We start from the raw sequence: 22,606 nt of genomic DNA, 5'->3' as shown, positions 1-22,606 counted from the left end.
CAGCTCGCACACCCACTTTTTCTAAAATTACATTTTGTGCTCCTTCGCCACGTATCACAGGGCGTTTTATTGGCTCTGATTATGTTTCATTTAGCACACGGGGAACTTCTTCAAGGCCGGGAGCTTGTCACCAGCCGCTCATCCAACCAGTCAATCTTCCCGCGCGACGAGCTAGCTAGCGTGCGCGGCGGTAAACAACAAACAAGCATCATGAAGGTATCAAGTATTCTGACAATGACACCTCCCCCTTCCTCCACCCATCATCACCTCGCAGGGGGGGCCCGCAGGGGATTAGAAAACATTGCTGGTATTTCCGCCGCGTTATAATAGAATTCCTCTGAATAATAGAATTAACCTGTTTCAAACACTATCCAATCATACACTTTTTGAAACGGTTGGAACGGATTATTATAAATATGCTTATATGTGAATAAAAATAGAATCAATTGTCAAAAAGCCTAACTCAGAGTGGTTTGCTGGAAAGTTGCAGGTTCAATTCCAGTGCTAGATACCATTGTGTTGTTGTTGTGTCCCTGAGCAAGACGCTTGACCCTGATGGCTCCTGGGGCAGCGCGTCGCAGCCTACTTCCATCAGTGTGTAATTGTGTGTGAATTGGTGACTTAGTGACCTATTTGTTTGTTTGTGATTGTGTGTGTGATTGTGTGTGTTTGTAAATGTGTGTGTGTCAATGTGTCTTTGTATATCAGTATGTGTGGGTTTTTTGTGTCAATTTCTTGTCTTTGTGTGTATTTTTGTTTTTGGGTGAGTAGGTGTGTGTGTGTTTTTTTTTTTTGTGTGTGTGACAATATGTTTGTTTGTTAAAGTGAGTTTGTGTGTCAATGTGTGATTGTGAGACAATGTGTGTTTATGTGTCAGTGTGTGTTTGTGTGTCAGTGTGTGTTTGAGTGTCAGTGTGTGTTTGTGTGTGTCAAAGTTTGATTGACAATGTGTGTGTCTGTGACAATGTAAGTGTTAGTGTGTCAATGTGTGTTCAGGTGTGTGTTCTTTCAGCAGTTTGCATTTCTGGGTGTGTAATGTGTTTCAATATGTGTTTGTGTGTGTGTGCGTTTTGCTTCAACATCTGGTTTGGTATGTGTGTATTTTTTGGGGAAAATTAGGGTTTGTGTGTGTTTTTGTGTGTCAAAGTGTGGTCGTGTATCAATGTGTGTGTGTTTTGAAATTGAATTAAATTGAATTCAATGGGTGTGTGTGTGTGTTTTTGCCTCAATGTGTGTTGCTGTGTGACAATGTGTCTTTGTGTTTTGTGTGAAAATGTGTGTCTGTGTGTGTCAGTCTGTGTTTGTGTGACAATTTTTGTTTGTGTGTGTGACAATGTGTGTTTCAATGACAATGTAAGTGTGTGTATGTTTGTGTTTCTGTGTTTTTGTCTATTTTTGTGTGTCAATGTGTGTGTCAACATGTGTGTTTTTGCAGCTTGTAATTCTGCGTGTCTTTTTGTGTGTTTAAGTGTGTGTGTCCATGTGTGTTTGTGTGTGTGTTTTGCGTCAATGTCTGTTTCTCTGTCTGTGTTTGTAATTTTTGTTTGTGTATGACAATGTGTGTGTGTTTGTTTTTTGTTTGTGACAATATATTTGTATTAAAGTGTGTTTGTGTATCAATTTGTTTTTTCTGCCTTTTTTTGTCAATGTGTGTTTCTGTGTTTTTGTGTGTCAATGTGTGTTTTTGTGTCTGTGTGAGTCAATGTGTGTTTGTGAAACAATGTGTGTTTGTGTGTTTTAGAGTCTGTTGAAAAAAAACAAGCCGATCCAAAAACGAGGCGACAGAACGGCTGAAGATGAGACTCTTGAAAAATGATTAAACCAAAGTGACAACGTCAGGATTCAAGTTATAATTCCGAGCATCAGGGAACGAAGGAATGATCAGGAGGCAGCAGTTCAGAGTCAGAAGATAAGATGCTCCTTTAAATAAATAAAGGAAAAACTCCACATGACCGTCCCAGCCTTGAACGCCTGCCTGTGTCAGAAAAACACAACAAACCTAGAAGAAAACCAACAAAATAAACCAGAATAAACAGAAAACAAGTCTAATTCCTTCAACATGGAAAAAGTAGGCTTTTCTCTCAGACCACATGTTAAATCTTTATTTTTCTACGTGTTGTTGATGGATGGTTGATTCCAGTAATCAGATTAATACATTTTGAAAATGACATCTTTAATAATAGCATTATGTGATGAACTACACGCGTGAGATTAGAGATTATGGTAAGTATAGACGTTGCACTGGTATTTTAAATCTGCTGGACTTGTCTACTGACAAATACATTTTATTTTAAGATATAGGCAAGACCTACCGCTGATCTGTTTATTATATTATATTATATTTAGCTGTAACAGGAGGTCCATTCAAGTGTGCACCAGGCCACGGTTGTGACCCAAGTCGATCTTCTGCTGCAGAAATATTACATCACATTTAAAACTTTTCTTAAGACCACAATGAATATAATTTCCTATAATTTTATACTACCTTAATATAAGTTAGAGTTCTACTTCACTGACACTGCTTGGTCTGGGAAGTGTGCCAGTGAGGTATACAGGTCCAGCTTTCAGTCGGAACAGCCAACAGTTAAGTGAACCAATGGGCTTCTTTCGTGGTTGGAAGGATTGCGTGGGAGTACTATGAGATTTCTTCGGATCAGTCTGTCAATGATTCAAATTGGCTTCACTGTGTTTTTTTCACTCGGCAGCTGAGGGGCACAGCATTGAATGTTCCGTCATGCATCAGCAATAGTCCAGTAAATGCGCAGGTTTATGGAAAGGATAGCGTCACACATGTGCCTCGAAGGCGAGTCTTACTCAGGAGTAGCTTCAGGGCAGGGGTGTCCCAATTCTTTACGGAATACGACGTCTTTGTCTTTATCCAGTTCAACACAAAATTGAGGACTTATTCATAATCACGAGAAAAAACATTTTACTTTTCATGAAAACTTCAACGCCTTCACTTTTTTGGCTTTTTTCTTTCGACTGAAGAGATTTTGTCATGATTAGCTTGTGGCGAAAAAATAAAGTTTATAACAGAGACTGAAAACCAACTGTGCCGACTTTGAACATGGCTTCTTTATCAATACAAATAAAAATCAAGATCAATTCTACATCAATACACAGAGCAGGCTGGACAGACATTCTCAGAGATTTTTCGGAGATAAAATATATTAATATATATTTTACTTTTCAGAGGCCAGTGATTCACTATTTTAACATGATCACTTATGCGAATGGTGGTTTTGAGTTTTTTTTTTTTTCCATATTTAGTGATTTATTTAATTTACTTTTTTTTTAAGGAAAAAGCCCAATTTTATCCGTTTTTTTTGGAGTCTTCTGAAAATCCAATTTTCACCATTTTGGCATCATTTATTTGTGTTCACACGGTCTCCTGGATGTTTATTTTTTGACATTTTCTTAACTTTTTCGGATAAAAAAAGCCAATTTTATCCATTTGTTTTAGACTTCAGAAAATCATCTTTTCACATTTTTACATCATCTATTTGTGTTCACGTGGTCCATCGGATCATGAAGCTGCATTTTTTCCCCCATTATCAGAGACATTGATTTTTGGACTGCATGTCCGTGTGCTTGAATTGACTCACAGGCCGAACACAACAACACAACAAGGTTTCCAAAGATACTCTCTGGGATCATCTTTGTTTGAGTCCAAAAATAAAAAAGTAATTATCAATGAGTGCAGTGCAGGCAAACAACTATCTTGTTTATTTTGATCTGATCATGAATCTGATCCTGGACAAGTCATTTGAAGCCAAATAAAATTGGAAATGAATTAAAGGTCTACGGTTTCTAGTAATCATCCTGCTGTGCTATCAGATGAGATTATGCTGTTATGGAGCCAGCTTTAGACATATTAGGCCATCTACGTGTGCTGCCCGCCTGGACCTTTTTTTTTTTTTTTTTAAGCCCCCGATCCTGATCACCCCCTTTTTCTTTGTTAATAATCATCATCATCAGAGCATGATCTCTTTAGGAGCAGCTTCTGTTATTGCATTAAATGTGCTTTCATTATTATAATGGAGGATTAGGGAAGCAGAAAGATCAGCTTTTGTTTGTGGGCTCCTCTTCCTGTGAGGGCACTTCAGCACACGGACATGTATGTTGGCTTCAGAGTCACACGGATTATTGGCCTGAAAGTACAACCAAAATAAATAAATGTGTTTTTTTTATTCTACAAATACATTTTTTTAAATATTTTCTCTGAACAAACACTTCTTGACATTCTATGAATGTGTGTGTTTGTTTTTGCATAAATGTGTGTTTCTGTGTGTGCGTCAATTTGTTTTTTCTGTATGTGTGCATTTGGGTTGTTTCCATGTAACAAATGTTTGTGTGTGTGTTTTTGCGCCGTTGTGTGTTTCTGAGTGTTAGTAAGTCAATATGTGTTGATGTTGGTTTGTGAGTGTTTCTGTCTGTGTGTGTATGTGTCAATTGGTTTTTGTGTGTGTGTTTGGGTTCATGTGTGTGTAAATGTGTTCGTATTCGTCTGTGTGTGTGTGTTTCAATTGTTTTTTGTGTGAGTGTGTTTGTGTTTACTTGTGTCTCGGTGTGAGAGTTTGTTTTTGTGTGTAAGTAAGTTAGTAACTACTTTTTATTTGTGTATGTATTAAAGTTTGTTTGTTTGTAAATGCGTTTTGTTCAATTCGTTTTTTGTGTGTGTGTTTGGGTTCATTTGTGTATAAATGTGTTTGTTTTTATCTGTGTGTGTGTCAATTAGTTTTTTGTGTGAGTGCATTTGTGTTTATTTGTGTATAAATGTGTTTGTGTTCATCTGTGTGTGTCATTGGTTTTTGTGTGAGTGTGTTTTTTTGTTTGTTTGTGTTTGTGTCCCTGTATGTGAGAGTTTGTTACTGTGTGTAAGTGTGATAGTAAGTACTTTTGTACTATTTGTGTATGCATTTAAGTTTGTTTGTGTGTAAATGCATTTGTATTTGTCTGTGTGTTTCAATATTTTTTTGTTTGTGTGTTTGGGTTCATTTGTGTATAAATGTGTTTGTATTCATCTGTGTGTGTGTCAATTAGTTGTTTGGGCGTGTGTTTGGGTTCATTTGTGTATAAATGTGTTTGTATTCATCTGTGTGTGTGTCAATTAGTTGTTTGGGCGTGTGTTTGGGTTCATTTGTGTATAAATGGGTTTGTATTCATCTGTGTGTGTCAATTAGTTTTTTGTGTGTGTTTGGGTTCATTTGTGTATACATGTATTTGCATTCATCTGTGTGTGTCAATTTGTTTTTGTGCGAGTGTGTTTTTTTGTTCATTTGTGAGTACTTTTTATTTGTGTATGCATTTAAGTTTGTTTGTGTCTAAATGTATTTGTTTGTAAGTTTGTGTGTGTGTGTGTGTGGGTGTGTGTGTGTGTGTGTGTGTGTGTGTGTGTCTGTCTGTGTGTGTGTGTGTTTTTACCAAAACCGATGTTAGGATGTCATAGAAAGCTAGAAAAACACAATTCTAATAATGTAAAACATTCGTTCTGATAACTCTTTGAAAAAAACATTTTGACTGATATTTTGAGAGCAAACAGATGAGCTCAGAACATATGCCTCCTCACAACTAATCACATGGTTTATATAAATATATTCCACTTTATTAATATCACTAATGGCTTCTCCATTGTCTCGATTGACCTCGTTGCCTGAAGGTTCATTCCTGAAAGTCTCAAAGCCATTACTGTATTCACACAATCACCAAATCAATTATCCAAGTGCACGTCGGCCTGCATATAAACAGCATCAATGCAATTCAGCCAAATGGCCCAAACTCTGACAGATTATGGATTAAAATAATCCCTTAGTTTAGTGTGTTTAGGTCCAGGCTAAGGCATTCCCGATCATTCCTGTGACGGTGAGTTGATATTTATAAGGGTAGAGACAAAAGCTAGCGATGATACAACAGTGATGTATTTGAGACTTGAAGAATACACTCCTGCATCTAGTCACACCTCACCTCTTTCAACACATCCCTTATCATAAGGATTGTCTTTCTCTTCTTTTTTTTACCCGGTACTTTCATTTCCTCTGTTCTCGTTCTGGCTTGCCTACACTTGTCGTTCTCCTAATTACCTAACGGAGCTGGTGTATGACCCACTTACGACAACTGAGCGTCACAACAGAACATCTTTTGTAGGTTTGCTGTCAAGAACGCCTCAGCCGAGACCAAGACATCACCGGATCGTGTTGAAACCAAAAATCAACGACTTCATTTGTTTTTCAATAATACAGACATCTGACCAAGACCAAGGCTGAGACCTTTGAGACCAGAAACAAGTGTTCTTGAGACCAAGATCAGTCTCATGACCTTTTCTGTTCAATACAGAAACTAAACTCTTTAAAGAAAATAAAGCAGCACTTATCTTTTTAATGATGTCTTGGTTGAATTAAAGCTTGTTCCCTTTAAGTTTTAATGTGGGTTTAAGTTGAAACTATTTTAACAGTAAATGTGTGATGTTTGCAAAAAACACTGTGTATAGTTTACAAGTGTATATTAACCACAAATGTACTCAGTGGCGCCAGGCCCATAGAGGGTGCTGGGGTGCCGCCCTCCCACTGATTTGGCTGTGTTTTTTTATTTCTTTATATTTGTATCTGTTATTTATTGTTATTATTTATTCTTTTTTTAGTTTGAAATAATTGTCAATAGGGATGACTTTGTATGTTTCAGAGTACAGATTGGAATCCAGTAGGATCTGGAATTCCAATCTGTACTAGTATGAATTCCAGATTCTACTAGTGAATTCCAATCTCATCTAGGAGAGATTGGAATCCTACTACTGTATTGGGATCCGAATATTGGAATTCCAATCTGTCCTAGGAGAAATGGGAATTCTACCAGGACAATCTCCAATTCTAATAGGAGAAATTCGGATTAACCTAACTCTAACCCTAACCCTAACTCTAACCCATATCAATATTAAGATCCCAGTTCAGGAGCAGGATTCCAATCTGTACTAGTAGAGATTGTAATTCCAATCTGTAATAGTAGGATTCCAGATCCTACTGGATTCCAATCTGTACTGTGACATATGTCTGTAGAATTATTCACACTAAGAAACTATATTTGGATAGATATATTCTGGTTTATGTCGTCCATTGAGGTCACGTTTGTGTAACATACCAATCATACACTGGAAAAAGCGCCCCTGAGGATTGTCACACTTAAAAGTATACATTCACAACCACTAACAAGGTGCGTTTGCTCATGAGGTGGCAAGCGACAGATTTATTTGGAAGTTTGAGTAAGTTTCGCCGGTTTGATTCCTGCTCTCTACATTTTAATTTTAATTTTTTTAATTTTCTTTAAAAAAAAAATATTTTCAGTGTACTTGTGATCATTTTGTAGAAAGTATATCTGATGTTCTGGTGCAGAGGAGGTTGGTAATAGTTTTCCTATAGTTTTTTAATAATTTTGGTTTATTCTGTATGATTTATGTTATAGTATAATTAAAACATTATTAGACTCTAAACAAGGAACATTATTATTCATCGTTAGCTTTAAAAGTGTTGTTCTCACATGTTATTAATATTGTCAAAATTTAGACAATTTTTAACTGATTCTTTCAATGGTATAGACAGGGAAATGTGATATAACCCACCTAGAATATTTTCCACCAGCCGCCACTGCATACTGTACTGTAAACTGATGACAACATTACTTACAAAAACTGCTTGTGGATATTATATATATATATATATTTGATAACAGATCATATGAAAAGAGCAATAAATCAAGGTACACACTGCCACGTAGGAAGGCGGGGGGGGCAAATATGAGCAGGAGCAGAGTGTTCTGCATCGCAGGGAGTTGTTATTACACAGTAAATCCAGGATGTTTTTACCATCATAAGTTATGGACTATTGTAAATCAAACCCAGTGGTGTATGTGCTAAAATTCTCAAGCTCTCAAACAAAATGTGTGATTTGGGAATAAGATGTCTACGGAAATCCATGATGTAAATGTCTTTAACCCTTATGTTTTTTCAGGGTCATGGTGACCCAAAGGCCCGAAAACAAACATATTGACCCAGAGACAACACAAGGGATACCACAAATACTTTCTTTTATCTTCAAATTTTAGTCCTGAGTAGTCGTAGTCATGGAGACTTCCCTTAATGTACCTACCTCACCATGTTTATACCTAAATACGGAAAAGAACAAGTCAATAACTATTTATCTGGGGTGGGTAACTAACTAGTTAACAATAAGTTAATTGGAAAATTAGCATGTAAGCTATCAAAAGGATCGAGGGTGAATAAAAATGACAGGCTAGCATATTAGCTGTGAAATATACCTGCTAGCTAGAAAAAATGGCTAATTTGCTACTTTAACACAACATTTAAATACTTAGTATTTTCCTTTGTAGTACAACTCATATTAGTGATTTGGCTCAACATGAAGATGATCAGGTTCTCCTGATGCAGACAGTTTTTTAGAGTGGAGGGGGAACTAAAGACAATTTTATGAGGAAAAAAATGTTTACACTTGAACATTTTAAACTGAAATGTGTTATTGCTTTAATTTACAATTAATAATATAAATAAAAATAATAAAAACACTATCAATCACAATAACAAAAGAAAATATATAAATCAGACACAGCCTTTCTTCACTTTATTGATGGCATTATGGTGTTTTTGAAAAAGATGACAGAGATAAGTCACTTTTTACTTTCGTTGTTTAGAACACACACTTCACATCTGTGTTGGCCAAAATGAGTCGAGACCAAAAAGCTTTCTGTTAGTAAACAAACATAAATCAATGACGAGGCTTGACATATGAAGTGAATTGATATGAAAACAAATATATATATATATATGAAAAACATCCAGTTCACAATCATTTCTCCGACTTTGAAGAAGATCCATACAAATAGAAAAAAGAATCTCACTGAAGTACTACACATAAAAGCTCTCGCTCACACAACTGGGCTTCAGTGATAGATAATCCACATCTTTGATTTATCTAGTCCAGGTTTGTAAATCAAATCGATGTGCTTCTTCAGTGCCCAGTTGGCTGCCGCGACGATTGGCTCACTTTTCCCACGTCACCCCAAAATCCTGTTTTTGTTTTTACATCACAGGCAACAAACATGACTCTGAAATATCAGTCCGTTTTATCCTCCCTCGACCTCCAACCTCCACCTTCAGTGCCACAATCCTGCGGCGCGATGTCCTGCGAAGTGTGGCTGCATCTTGCCACGATCTGGATCGCGAGGATATCAAAAAGCATCTTTTGATTCCAGGGTTTGAGGCTCTCCACTATCGAACGTATTTAAAGATGAATGGAAGTGAAGACTCGAGTGGTTCGGATTTCCTGGTGAGTCCAGCGTGAGGAGAGAAGACACAACAGCGGATGTGTCAACCTCATACTGCGAGTGAAGTCACATGGTCTCAGGGATGTTGACACGAAAAGGCAACCCTCTTCCTCTCTGGAAGACAAACAAGAGAAGAGAAAGCATTGGTATTGGGCTCATTGTGTGTGTGTTAGCTTGTGTATGTGTGTGTTAGTTTATGTATGTGTGTGCTGTTGTTGCCTCATTAAAAACTTTAAAAAAGATTAAACATTGATTGATCTTGAACATACACGACAACAAACAAGGCAAACAGTTTTTCATGTCTGCCTTCAACACTTCAAAACCTCCCTGGATGTTGACTATTTCTCTAGCAGCAGGTGTATCGACCATCATTTTAGTAATAGCGTAAATTCAAAGCAATTCAGCACCACGGAGAGAGTCGTTATGACCACAGGATTTTAACTTAATCCATAACCGACTTTTAACAACTTGATTTAAATCGGAACGGCAACGTTAATGTTCACATGACAAGCCAAATTAGAAAGCAATGAAACGCTACAATTCATCTCACAAGGTCAGTGCCATGAGGCTAAATTCTTCATCATCTGCTCAGACGCATCTCTGTCAGACGGGGCCGCACCTGCAGCCTCCTGACCCGCCGCTGGTGCTGGATTATCTCTCTAGATTATTGTCTGACAAGAGGGTGCTGGACGTAAATATGGAGACCCAGTTATGCGATATGTTTTGAAACTGTATTACGACCGGTACGTTTTCTTTTTTCCTTGCATTGTGCAGACAATCTACCCTTTTCCTATTAAGGACCATGGTTTTAGATCTAGAGGAGCTGATTCTCATCCCTGCTGTACTTATTTGGTAAGGTAAGGGCTAAAAACAACCTCCTACATCCAGAAATAAAGGGCAGCCCTGGCAGAGTCTAACTATCAATGGAACAGACTCTGACATTGGTCGTACATTGACTGAGAGGCTGTGTTAACACGTTTGATAGTGCATTGCTCCCTGAACCTTTATTTTCCCAGGTCATATCATTTGAAAGGGGTTATCTGACCGTCAGATAATGATGAGAACAAAGATGATGTTTATAATAACAAAAAATGATGACTATGATGAAAAAGCTTACGTTTATGAAAACAAAATATGTTGAAGCTAGTGACAAAGACAATGTTTATGAAAATAAAAGATGATGATAATAGAGGAGGAGGAGGATGAAGATGATGACAAGGCCTTTGTTTATGATAACAAAAAATGAAGTTGATAAAAAAACATGATGTTTACGATAATCATTTTGATAAAGAGGATGACGAAGATGTTGATGATGATGAAAAAAATGAATGTTGCTGATGAAGAAATAAGGATGATAATGATGACAGGACGATAAAAGATGGAAATGATGAAAAAGATTAAAAATAATTTTAATTATGATAATGATTAACAAAATATGATAATAGAAAAATATGACAAAAATATTTTTTTGATGATGTTGGTGATGATTAAAATGATGATGATGTTGGTGATGATGAAGATGATGATGATGATGTTTGTGATGAAGATGTTGATGATGATGATGTTTGTGATGATGATGATGTTTGTGATGATGATGATGTTTGTGATGAAGATGATGTTGGTGATGATGACGTTGTGATGATAAAATATGATGATGATGATGATGATGATGATGTTGGTGATGATGACGTTGTGATGATAAAATATGATGATGATGATGATGATGATGATGTTGGTGATGATGATGTTGTGATGATAAAATATGATGATGATGATGATGTTGTTGGTGGCGACGATGATTTTGGTGAAGATTAAATATGAGGATGATGTTGTTGATGACGATGATGATGTTGGTGAAGATAAAATATGATGATGATGATGATGTTGGTGATGAGGATGATGATTTTGGTGAAGATTAAATATGATGATGATGATGATGTTGTTGATGACGATGATGATGTTGGTAAAGATAAAATATGATGATGATGATGATGTTGGTGATGATGATGATGATGATGATGTTGGTGATGATTATGATGATGTTGGTGATGATGTTGGTGATGATGATGTTTGTGATATTGGTGATGATTATGATGATGTTGGTGATGATGATTATGATGATGATGATGATGTTGGTGATGACGATGATGATGTTGGTGAAGATAAAATATGATGATGATGATGATGTTGTTGATGACGATGATGATGTTGGTGAAGATAAAATATGATGATAATGATGATGTTGGTGATGATGATGATGATGTTGGTGATGATTATGATGTTGGTGATATTGGTGATGATTATGATGATGTTGGTGATGATGATGACGTTGGTGATGATGATGTTGGTGATATTGGTGATGATTATGATGATGTTGGTGATGATTATGAGGATGATGTTGTTGATGACGATGATGATGTTGGTGAAGATAAAATATGATGATGATGATGATGTTGTTGATGACGATGATGGTGTTGGTGAAGATAAAATATGATGATGATGATGATGTTGTTGATGACGATGATGATGTTGGTGAAGATAAAATATGATGATAATGATGATGTTGGTGATGATGATGATGATGTTGGTGATGATGATGATGATGATGTTGGTGATGACGATGATGATGTTGGTGAAGATAAAATATGATGATGATGATGATGTTGTTGATGACGATGATGATGTTGGTGAAGATAAAATATGATGATAATGATGATGTTGGTGATGATGATGATGATATTGGTGATGATTATGATGATGTTGGTGATGATGATGACGTTGGTGATGATGATGTTGGTGATATTGGTGATGATTATGATGATGTTGGTGATGATTATGAGGATGATGTTGTTGATGACGATGATGATGTTGGTGAAGATAAAATATGATGATGATGATGATGTTGTTGATGACGATGATGGTGTTGGTGAAGATAAAATATGATGATGATGATGATGTTGTTGATGACGATGATGATGTTGGTGAAGATAAAATATGATGATAATGATGATGTTGGTGATGATGATGATGATGTTGGTGATGATGATGATGATGATGTTGGTGATGATGATGATGTTGGTGAAGATAAAATATGATGATGATGATGATGTTGGTGAAGATAAAATATGATGATAATGATGATGTTGGTGATGATGATGATGATGTTGGTGATGATGATTATGATGATGTTGGTGAAGATAAAATATGATGATGATGATGATGTTGTTGATGACGATGATGATGTTGGTGAAGATAAAATATGATGATGATGATGATGTTGTTGATGACGATGATGATGTTGGTGAAGATTATATATGATGATGATGATGATGTTGGTGATGATGATGATGATGTTGGTGATGATGATGATGATGATGTTGGTGATGATGATGACGTTGGTGATATTGGTGATGATTATGATGATATTGGGGATGATTATGATGATGTTGGTGATGATGATTGTGATGATGATGATGATGATGATGTTGGTGATTATGATGATGTTTGTGATATTGGTGATGATTTTGATGATATTGGGGATGAATATGATGATGTTGGTGATGATGTTGGTGATGATGATTATGATGATGATGGTGATGATTATGATGATGATGTTGGTGATGATGATGATGTTGGTGATATTGGTGATGATTATGATGATGTTGGTGATGATGATGATGATGATGTTGGTGATGATGACGTTGGTGATATTGGTGGTGATGATGATGATGATGTTGGTGATATTGATGATGATGTTGGTGATAAAAGATAAAATATGATAATGGTAAAGCGCTGGATGATGAAGATGTTGAATACCTCTGTTTCCGGCGCTGAGTCCATGCCAGGCACTTGGAGGTTGCTGCGGGAATATGGACCCTGTCTGCCATCTGGGTGTACAAAACTTGGCATCCAGCAGCGGTCAGAGTGACCTAAGACCTTGCACTCCTCCGTGCAGTTAGAGAACAGATCTGTGCCTGCAGATATGAGAAGAGGTCATTTTGCTGAGTCCTAATTTATTCAGAAGCAAGTGAATAAGCAGTGTGATATTGCACAACTACACATTTAGCATTCTTGAAAACATGCATGTATTTAATACTCCTGTTAACTGACTTGAATAACACTAATGTAAAATACATGTACGAGTTTTCTGTCAAGACAGCAAGCATTGGTGTCTGAACACTTCTCTAAGCAGTGTGAAACCAAATGATTGTGTGGAGTTCAGATGTGTGTCGAGCAATTAATACATTGTTAAGGCGTTGGCACATGAAAACTGAGGCGATTAAAAATAGATGTTTAATCCATTTACCTCAGAGAATACTCTCACTTCTAACTCATTTCCATCTTTTACTCCATAACAACATAACTAGTGCTGTCAGGAGATTTATTAATTTTAATCTAAAATGAATGTTTCTAATTAAAAGTTCTAAAAGGAGTTATGTATAAAAAAGAAAAATGTCCTAATTTAAAGCCATTTATAGTTTCGAACAGACTTGAACAGATGCAGTTATTTTAAATTCTGCTGTATTTGAGACGCCTGCAAACTTTAGTTTCAACCAGCACGACTGAATTTTGTTTTAATTATTAGAAAATAAAAATAAAACATCAGGTATATATAAAGTGCTGTAATTAAACACATTAAAGAACAGGTATTATATGACTGACGCGACCAATCAATGTCCATTTCAGTTGTAACTGACCACTGTTTTCACCCCGACAACTAGTGATGGTCTGATGACGGTTCATGAAGCAGTGTCATGTTGTCTTGGGGTCAGTAGGTGGCGCCATCAGTTTAAAAATTATGTGATGTTTCATTAGAAAAGACATTCCAAACAAAGGAAAATAGTTCAGAGACCGCCATCTAGTGGACTCTAAAAGTAATGACACTGCTTCACGAAGCTTCACCAGACCGTCACTACCGAGCTCAGACACGCCAAAACACACAAACAAAGAAAAAATTATTTTTATAAAACAAGCATTTCAAAAAGAAAAAAAAAGGAAAATGATTTCAAAAATTTGACTATGTGATTTATAATCGCAATTAATTATATATATTATATATTTGACACAATGAACGTAGACGAGCTTCAGCCGTCACACAGAGATCTGGACCAACTACACTTAGACACGCCACAAAAACTGACCTTCCGATGAAAACATCTGGCATCAAACGTTTACCGCACCGCCATGCTCTGATTTGACTGGTTAATGACCGTGAATGTTTGTTGTGTGTCCTAACATTTCATTTGACTGACAAACTTCTCTCATATCCTGTTTTGCTCTTGAAGTCAAGGATTCTGTCAATGTGACTGTTGAATAACTTGTTTATGCATGATTCCAATGATTATCATGTTGTTTTTTATTATTTTGATTGGAAAAAAAATAAATCTAATAAAGCAAATGAGCGCTTTGGGTCATTTGAGAAGAGTTGCAGCTTTAATATCTGTCGTCTATTGATTTCCTCGTTCTGGTGGGTGACATTAGTCAACGTGGCGCAGTGAAATTCACTCGTTCATCGAGCATTCTTCCCATTTCTGTGCTGTAAGAGACTTGAAAGCATTTGCCCAACAAGCACTTATGCCACTGCATACTTGACTTTAGGAAGAACCTGCTCAGGAGGGAGAGAAAAGGCTCGGCGCTGCTGCTCTCGACTCCCACACACACCCGACACACACACACACTCGCACACATGGCTGAGTGTAAAGGAGCCCATCTCCCTGATGAATGGGGTCAAAAACTGATTGGAGGGTGAAGCTCAATCCTGCCACTGTGACAAGCCTGATGACAATCTCTTTGAGTGAGGTCCCTGCCCAGACCTCTGACTCTCTATCCACAGTGGGCTTCAAGAGGAAAGAGACACGAGGAACTAAATCGTCAAGAACTAGAGAACCGAAAATGCTTTGGTGGTTATAAAAAGTCAAGCTAATGGGGAAGTGCGAAAAGCTGCAGTTCATCAAGTGGCCACTTAAGGCTGGCAGCAGAAAGACAGAAACTACACACAGAGCCAAATAAAATCGATTTTTTTTTACAACATTGAAAACACATTTACAGCTATGTTGGGTTGGAACACTAGTGATGGTCTGATGAAGCTTCATGAAACATTATTTCCAGTCCACTAGATGGCAGTCTGCAGTATTTTACTTTGTTTTGAACAACTGTTCTAATGAAACATCACATTATTTTTAAACTGGTGGCGCCACCTACTCACCTCTAAACAACATGACACTGCTTCATGAAGCTTCATCATCCCATAAATAGGTAACACTAACTACACTAGGGTACAAGGGTGAATTCATTTTCCCAAAATTTTACCTTTTGATTACTTACCAAATGATCAGTTTTCCTAAAATTCTATTAGTGGATGATAGTGTTGGACTTGGCTGACAAATGAGCACGATATAGAGCCATATACTAAATTAAATGCTACTGTTTCATTGTCACATGATAATCCAGCATGTCCAAACTCTACCCATACCAAACTGAAACCGAATAAGCAATTCCAAGATAGGAACGACTGCAAATTCACTTCAAAACCACCGTTCAGTAACTGACGGGTGAAGTCACAGATACAATGTCCTAGTGGTGGGTGTATGAGGCCTCATGAAACACATGTGTATTGAAAACACTGCATCATGATACAGTGTCTGAATTTTGAGAGGCCACTTTCGGAATGAAGACACAGTATCATGATACCTCATCAGCTGTTTCATGGTGTACAGTGTCATCACTGCATAGCTGAAAATCAACACCATTATGTCCATAGTTTCCTGTTTTTAAACAATAATAAGCAAGTAAGTAAGTAATTTTTATTTGTATAGCGCTTTTCTAGACCAGGGTCACAAAGCGCTTAAACAATCAAAACAATATTCCATAAAGTATATACTTTAAAGGGCAAGATAATAAGGTACAAACACCACAAACAACCTGAACTTTTGAGATAAGGGTGGATCCATGCATTTATGATAAATTCTCACCTCGCCATATGAATACCACAGAATAAATCCAGACTTTTCAGACCAGAAATACAGTTTCCAAACTACTATTATTGAATAATTGTGAGCCAGCAAAGGTTAACAAAGTCTACATCTGATTTTCATAGCTGACAGCAGTGGCCCCCGCTCGTGGCCTTCTGCTGCGCTAGCATATCGGTTTCAGGGTTGGACGTGTTAGCTGTAACGAGTGGTTATTTGAGCTATTGTGTCCTTGCTAAATCCACTTACAGAGTGTGTCTAACTTGATGTTTATTGCTACAATCTGAACTGTCTAGCTATCTGTAACTAATCCCCGCAAATACAGCGTGATTAGGCTAAGACTGCTGTCAGCATGAACGTGTGTGTGTGCGTGAGTGTGTGTGTAAGTCAGCAAGGAGGGAATTTAGTTTGTAGCAAAGCTGATTAATTTTGCTTCCCCGGCACTAACGGCTTAAAAAACACCCACAACCATAACAAGGAAGTTGCCTATTAAATATTAAGTGCATGGTACACAACAAATATTCCGTCATTGTATTTCAATGTCTGGCTGTACACACAGATTCTATAACTGAAGGACAATGCGATTAAAAACGCAGTGCAGGAATTAGACCTGCAGACACACACACACACTTACACATGAACACAAGTGAAAGGCTTGTGTTGAGGTAATAACAATACTGAAATTAAACAAGGCCCGGGCTCAACAGAGATTCTGAGAATGTCCACACACTAATACAATCCTCAATAATCTCATTACTAACCACTAGACTCACACGCCCAGTGGATCTTGTTGGTATGTGAACCTATGAAGGTGGAAATGTTTATGATAAAATAAGGAACAAGGATTGTTTATGTCAATAAAAAGACAGTAAAAACGATGTTAAAGGAAAGCATTTGCTTGTTAGAGGAGGACAAACACAGCGATAATTCAGATATACTGAGATATAATATGCCAATCAGACTCATACTACCTGTTAAAGACAGGTTGGTAAATATACATTTTTTGGCCCCTTGTGTGATTCACTTTGACACCCATGCACTAGATTGTGTATCCATATGTATAAAAGCATGCAAACCTACCAGAAGAGTGGCCTCTATGTGTGGCATCATGGTCACTGTCTCCCTGCTCACTGTCACCGTGGCCACTATCTTTGGAGCTCAACAGGTCTGACTCCTGGAATGCTGAGCTGCAAACATTAAACACATGTATTACATTAATCTGTTGTTTATCTGCTATAGTCTACCTTTCATGAGTGCTGTAGTGAGCAGGAAGTAGAGTTGTCAAGTTTATCGAGCTAAGGCCCCGGCGCCTGAACTAAGACCCTGTTTCATTTCCAGTTCTTATGCTTCGAATTTCAATTTCACGATCGACCGGGCTTCTTCCGCTGACCCAGAAATGTGTCAGTCCAGTGCAAAGGAACCCAGATCTCGGAGTGGCACGACCTTTTACATTCTTGGTCACTCCCTCCAGATGTTCATCTGGTCCTTATCTACCTGGTTTTTGTTCCCAGGCAGATAAGCATGTTTATCTGAAGCTCTATCATTGCCTTTAACTCTACACTGAATTGTGTTTGTCCAGCATGAGATAAGAGTGTGTGTTTGTGTAAACTAACCCTCACAAAAGCATCTAGTCTTAGAAAGTTGTTTCAATTCTAGCGTTGAATCATGAATGTAACATTAGCATTAGCTTTAGTACAATAATATAAATAATTTAGCGCCTTTTCATTATCACCCCGGCTTTTAAAAACAAATGACTGATGTTAGTTCAGCCGGTGTTCTGCATTAATGATGGTCATTTTGTTATGAGCTGTACCCAGCATGCTTCACACCAGATGCGTTTAGCTTTTTTTAATTAGCCATTAGCCACGGATGGTTGCTTTAAACTTGCTAGCGTGACTCCTACATGTTTTCTTCTATCAAAGCTAAGACGAGCAACTAAACTAAGATTACAGATAACCATTTTACGGTCTGAAAAACAATTAAAAAATATTCCAGAGACTAATAAAACTTAAAAATAAACAGAGCCGAGGCATCTGTATGGCTCTAGTACCAAGTGCTAACGTTAAGTACATTTTTCTGGTTAAAGTTAAAAGAATAATTCCCCTGGTCTCGAAAAGCGCTATATAAATAAATATTACTTACTTACTTACTTACTGACTCTTACACTACATGAGTGACTATATAATTGACTTGTATTTAAGTCTTTTTTTTGTTTTTTTTGGATGGTTTAATATACTATAAATCTGTTATTTATGTTTGGTTCTGTTACTTATGTTTCAATTCTTCTTTTTTGTCATTTCTTATCAATTATTTGGTATGTTTTATCCCTTCGGCAGCAAATATTTTGTTGATAATTAAATATATCCCTGGGTATCGATGTCAAGTTTGCAATATTAGTGAAAACCCTACAGTGAAATATGAATTTAAAAAAGGAATAAAAAAAGAACAAGCTTATATTCTTACCTGTTAACTCGATGTAGCCTGTCGACCAGGTAGCTGAATTCACTTCGTGGATTTTTGGGCTGAAAAAAAAAAAGCAAGGAGAAGTTGACCAACTGGACACATTATAGAGGCTAAATAAATCCATATGAAGCTATTTACATAGATTGTAACATCTTTTCAGACCTCAATATACAGAACAAATCCATCTAATGTCACAATAAGGAACAAGAAAATACATCTTTTCCATATTTGTTAAACTCTGTTGTTGACCCAAAAAGCATATCTCTATTCAAAAAAGGATTTGACAGAAAGAAAAATGATTTTAATATTATTTGCCTTATATGTTTTGAATGATTACTTATACGACAAAACATCATGCAGACATTTCCATGTGCAGTCACACAAACAGATGCAAATCCATGTTTGTTTTGTCAACAAACACACACAGGAGCAGACATTTATATGTAGCCATTAGTGTGGGGGAAATATGTCTCATTAAAAAAACACCGTCCTCACCTCCTTTGATAAAATGTTGTCGCTTGATATGATGTCCAGCTGCTGGTCTGTGAAGCCCGTTGCCATGGCTCCACACGGTTGGTTATCCGTGTCCGTGCTACGAGACGGACTGCATGGCTTCAGGAACATGAGGTCGGTCTTGGCAGACTCTGGCGTCAGACACACTTGGTAACAGTATTTCTGGTTCTGGCGCAGAGAGCTCCCCGACTCCACCACAGGGATCTGAGTGACTCCAGGCCCGCTGACATTCACGGCGCTGTTCACCAGCATGATGTCGGCCTTGGTGAGCTTTTTCTTGCGGGAGCGACACTGACGCGAGCAACAGGCGCTGCAGCACAAGCAGCAGTCGCTGGTCATGCAGGTGTAAATGTTCAACTTCCTGTCCTTCTGGCATCGCAGGGCCAATGCGACCATGACCAGCAGAAAGATGGACGAGACGGAGCCCAGGGCTATGATGAGGACCATACTGAGGTCTATAGAACCTTCTTTAGCTTTTCTCTTCGTGCCTCGGTCCATGTTGCTGTGACCTTCAGCCACGCTGTCCACCAGCGCCACCAGGACGCTGACGCTGGACGACAGCGGAGGCTGACCATGGTCCCTCACTTCGATCAGCATGTCGTACAGCTGCTGGGGGTCTTCCTTCAACGTGACCCGTCTTCCCGTCCGGAGCTCCCCCGTTCTCCAGTCCATCCTGAACATCCCGTTCTCGTTGCCTCTCTGGATGCTGTAGGAGAGCCGGGCGTTCTCGCCGTCGTCCGAATCCATGGCCACGATGCGAGTCACCAGATATCCCGGCTCGGCGGAGCGAGGCAGCGGCTCTTTGGCCGTCCCGTTCTTTCCCAGCGGGGCCAGGATCAGAGGGGCATTGTCATTCTGGTCCACGATGATAACTTTGACGGTGGCGCTGGAGGAGAGCTCCGGGGTGCCCGTATCTCTGGCTTGGACCACGAAGGTGAAGTCCTTCAGCTGCTCATAATCGAAGGACCTGAGGGCGTACAGGTAACCGGTCTCTTCGTTGATGGACACGTAGGTTTTGACCGACATCCCCTGGATGTCACACTCCAATATGGTGTAGACCACGACGGAGTTATGACCGAGGTCGGTGTCCAGGGCGGTCACGGCGTGGATGTACGCCCCGGGGACGTTGTTCTCGGTCACAAACACCTCGTAGACGGATTGTTTGAAGGTTGGCGCGTTGTCGTTCTCGTCCGACACCAGCACCCTTATGGACTTGGAGGTGGCCAGCGATGGTGACCCTTTGTCTCGAGCCACCACAGTGATGGAGTATTTGTCCGTCACCTCCCGGTTCAGCATCCCTCCAGTCACGATGGTGTAGTAGCTGTGGTAGGAGGACTTAAGTTTGAACGGGACGTCGCCCAGGATCTCCACCTGGATCTCTCCGTTCTCGTTGGCGTCCGGGTCGGTGACACTGAGCAGGGCGATGACGGTGCCCGGGGGCGCGTTCTCGCTCACGGACTCCGTCACGGTGCTCACTATCACTTCCGGCGCGTTGTCGTTGACGTCGCTCACCCGGACCAGGACCTTGCAGTGGGCCGGCACCGGGTTGGGGCCGAGATCCTTGGCCTGGACGAAGATCTGGTGGAGGCTGCTCTCCTCGTAGTCCAACTCACCCCGGACTTCGATACGCCCGGAATGGGGGTCGATGCTGAACAGATCTCGAATATGACCTGAAACATGGTTGCTGAAGGAATACACAATGTCAGCGTTGGTGCCTTCATCCATGTCGGTGGCGTTCAGCTGGATGACAAGGGATCCTATGTGCGTGTTCTCTGGCAGGTCCACGGTGTACAGCGGCTGGTCGAACACGGGCACGTTATCGTTGGAGTCCAGCACTCTGATGACCAGGAGCGCGGTTCCAGTCCGCGGTGGCTGCCCTCCGTCCACCGCGGTCAGCACGTACCTGTGAGCCGCCTGGGTCTCCCGGTCCAGGGCTTTCTCCAGCACCAGCTCGGCGAACCGGCTGCCGTCCGTCTGCGTCTGCACGTCCAGGTAGAAGAAGTTGTTGGTGGTGATGTCGTACGTGCGTAACGCGTTGGAACCCACGTCCGGATCGAACGCATTCTCCAGAGGAAAGCGAGTACCCGGAGTGGCCGTCTCCGAGATCTCCACCACCATCTCGGTCTCGGGGAAACTGGGCGCGTTGTCGTTGATGTCCTCGACCTCGATCTCAACTCGAAAGAGTTCCAGAGGGTTTTCCAGGAACACCTCCATGTTGAGCCGGCAGCTCGCGCTCTGCTTGCAGATCTGCTCGCGGTCGATCCTCTCCTTCACGAGCAACACGCCGCTCTCCAGGTTCAACTCCAGGTGAGGGGTCCTGGAGCTGGGCACCACCTGGAAGCGACGCGACGACAGCTTTTTCAAGTCCATCCCCAGATCCTCGGCGATGTTGCCCACCACCGTGCCATGGTTCGCCTCCTCCGGCACCGAGAAGTGGATCTGAGCGAGAGCCGCAGTCGTCATGCACAGCAGCAAAAACGCAAACATTTTCCAGAGGAAAAAAAATAAGTCCACTTGGGGGTAAAAAAAAAAACCATCAACATTTATGTCCCCATCCGGTGAGAAACGCCATTTTCCAATGTTACAAAATGACGTCCGGCGAAGCTCTGCCGCAAAACTGACTAATTAAATATAACCGTAATCCAAAGAAGAAACGGAAATAACCCGTGGTGTTGAAAGAAAAGTCGGGTAGTGTCAGTTAATCCCCTTTTTTCCTCCGGGTTTTTCCGTGTCTCCGCTCGAGCGGTGCGCTCGTCCTGCGCTCGTCTCTCAGCTGACGCTCAACTGTTCATCCTTAAGTCCCGCCCACACGCGCCACCCTCGCCTCTGATTGGCCAGAGACGCTGTCCGTTTACGACCTGCTCCCACTCGCCTCTGTTTACCTTGTGCGGGGGGGATATTAAAATGTACGTCCGAGTGAATAAGCGCTTCAAAAAAACAGTTCATGGCTGCCGCAGGACATGGCTGAGGAGCTTTAATGTATGCAACCATCTTCTGACGTCACCCCAGTGTGACGCTCAGGTCTCGTGTAGGCCGGACTTCAGATGGATTTTAGTGGCAGGTCACACACACACACACACACGTATAATAAAGTCGTTGTTCATTAAAACCCATACAATAGAATCATTGACAAGTATATAAAACAACGTGTAAACCTATATTGTCTAAAATATGTTGCTTCAATTTTCCATCTCTGTTCCTGACCATGGTGCAGAATGTGCCTCCCTGAGGGATTGTTCTACAAGGACTGTGGTGCACCACAAAAGAGAGCCACTGCACAACAGAGATTGAGTTGTCAAAGGGATTTTTGAGGCCATTCCTCCTACACAATATAT

The 22,606-nt window shown here is 39.7% G+C and overlaps 1 protein-coding gene across 1 annotated transcript; it reads right to left on the bottom strand.

Moving 5' to 3' along the window:
- Positions 1 to 8,628: 8,628 nt before the first annotated feature.
- Positions 8,629 to 22,013, bottom strand: LOC148071552 (protocadherin-10-like). The gene is made up of 5 exons (XM_087799556.1): positions 19,254 to 22,013; positions 18,759 to 18,817; positions 17,376 to 17,482; positions 13,144 to 13,301; positions 8,629 to 9,441 (listed from the first exon to the last, which is right to left on the bottom strand). Exons 1-5 carry the CDS (start codon positions 21,756 to 21,758, stop codon positions 9,394 to 9,396), a joined length of 2,877 nt encoding a protein of 958 aa, XP_087655682.1. The 5' UTR covers positions 21,759 to 22,013; the 3' UTR covers positions 8,629 to 9,393.
- Positions 22,014 to 22,606: the final 593 nt, after the last annotated feature.

This window comes from Callionymus lyra, chromosome 9 (assembly GCF_982586985.1).
Source record: "Callionymus lyra chromosome 9, fCalLyr1.hap1.1, whole genome shotgun sequence".
In the NCBI taxonomy this organism is placed as follows: Eukaryota; Metazoa; Chordata; class Actinopteri; order Syngnathiformes; family Callionymidae; genus Callionymus; species Callionymus lyra.
Note: the sequence above shows the minus strand (reverse complement) of the source record. Positions and strands in the feature narration are given on the sequence as shown.

Coding starts and splice junctions, on each gene's coding strand:
- LOC148071552 (XM_087799556.1), bottom strand. CDS start 21,758: ATGTTTGCGTTTTTGCTGCTGTGCATGACGACTGCGGCTCTCGCTCAG. Junction 13,302..17,375: donor ACATAGAGGCCACTCTTCTG/GTAGGTTTGCAT, acceptor TCATATCTGCAG/GCACAGATCTGTTCTCTAAC. Junction 9,442..13,143: donor ACTCAGCGCCGGAAACAGAG/GTATTCAACATC, acceptor TTTGTCTTCCAG/AGAGGAAGAGGGTTGCCTTT.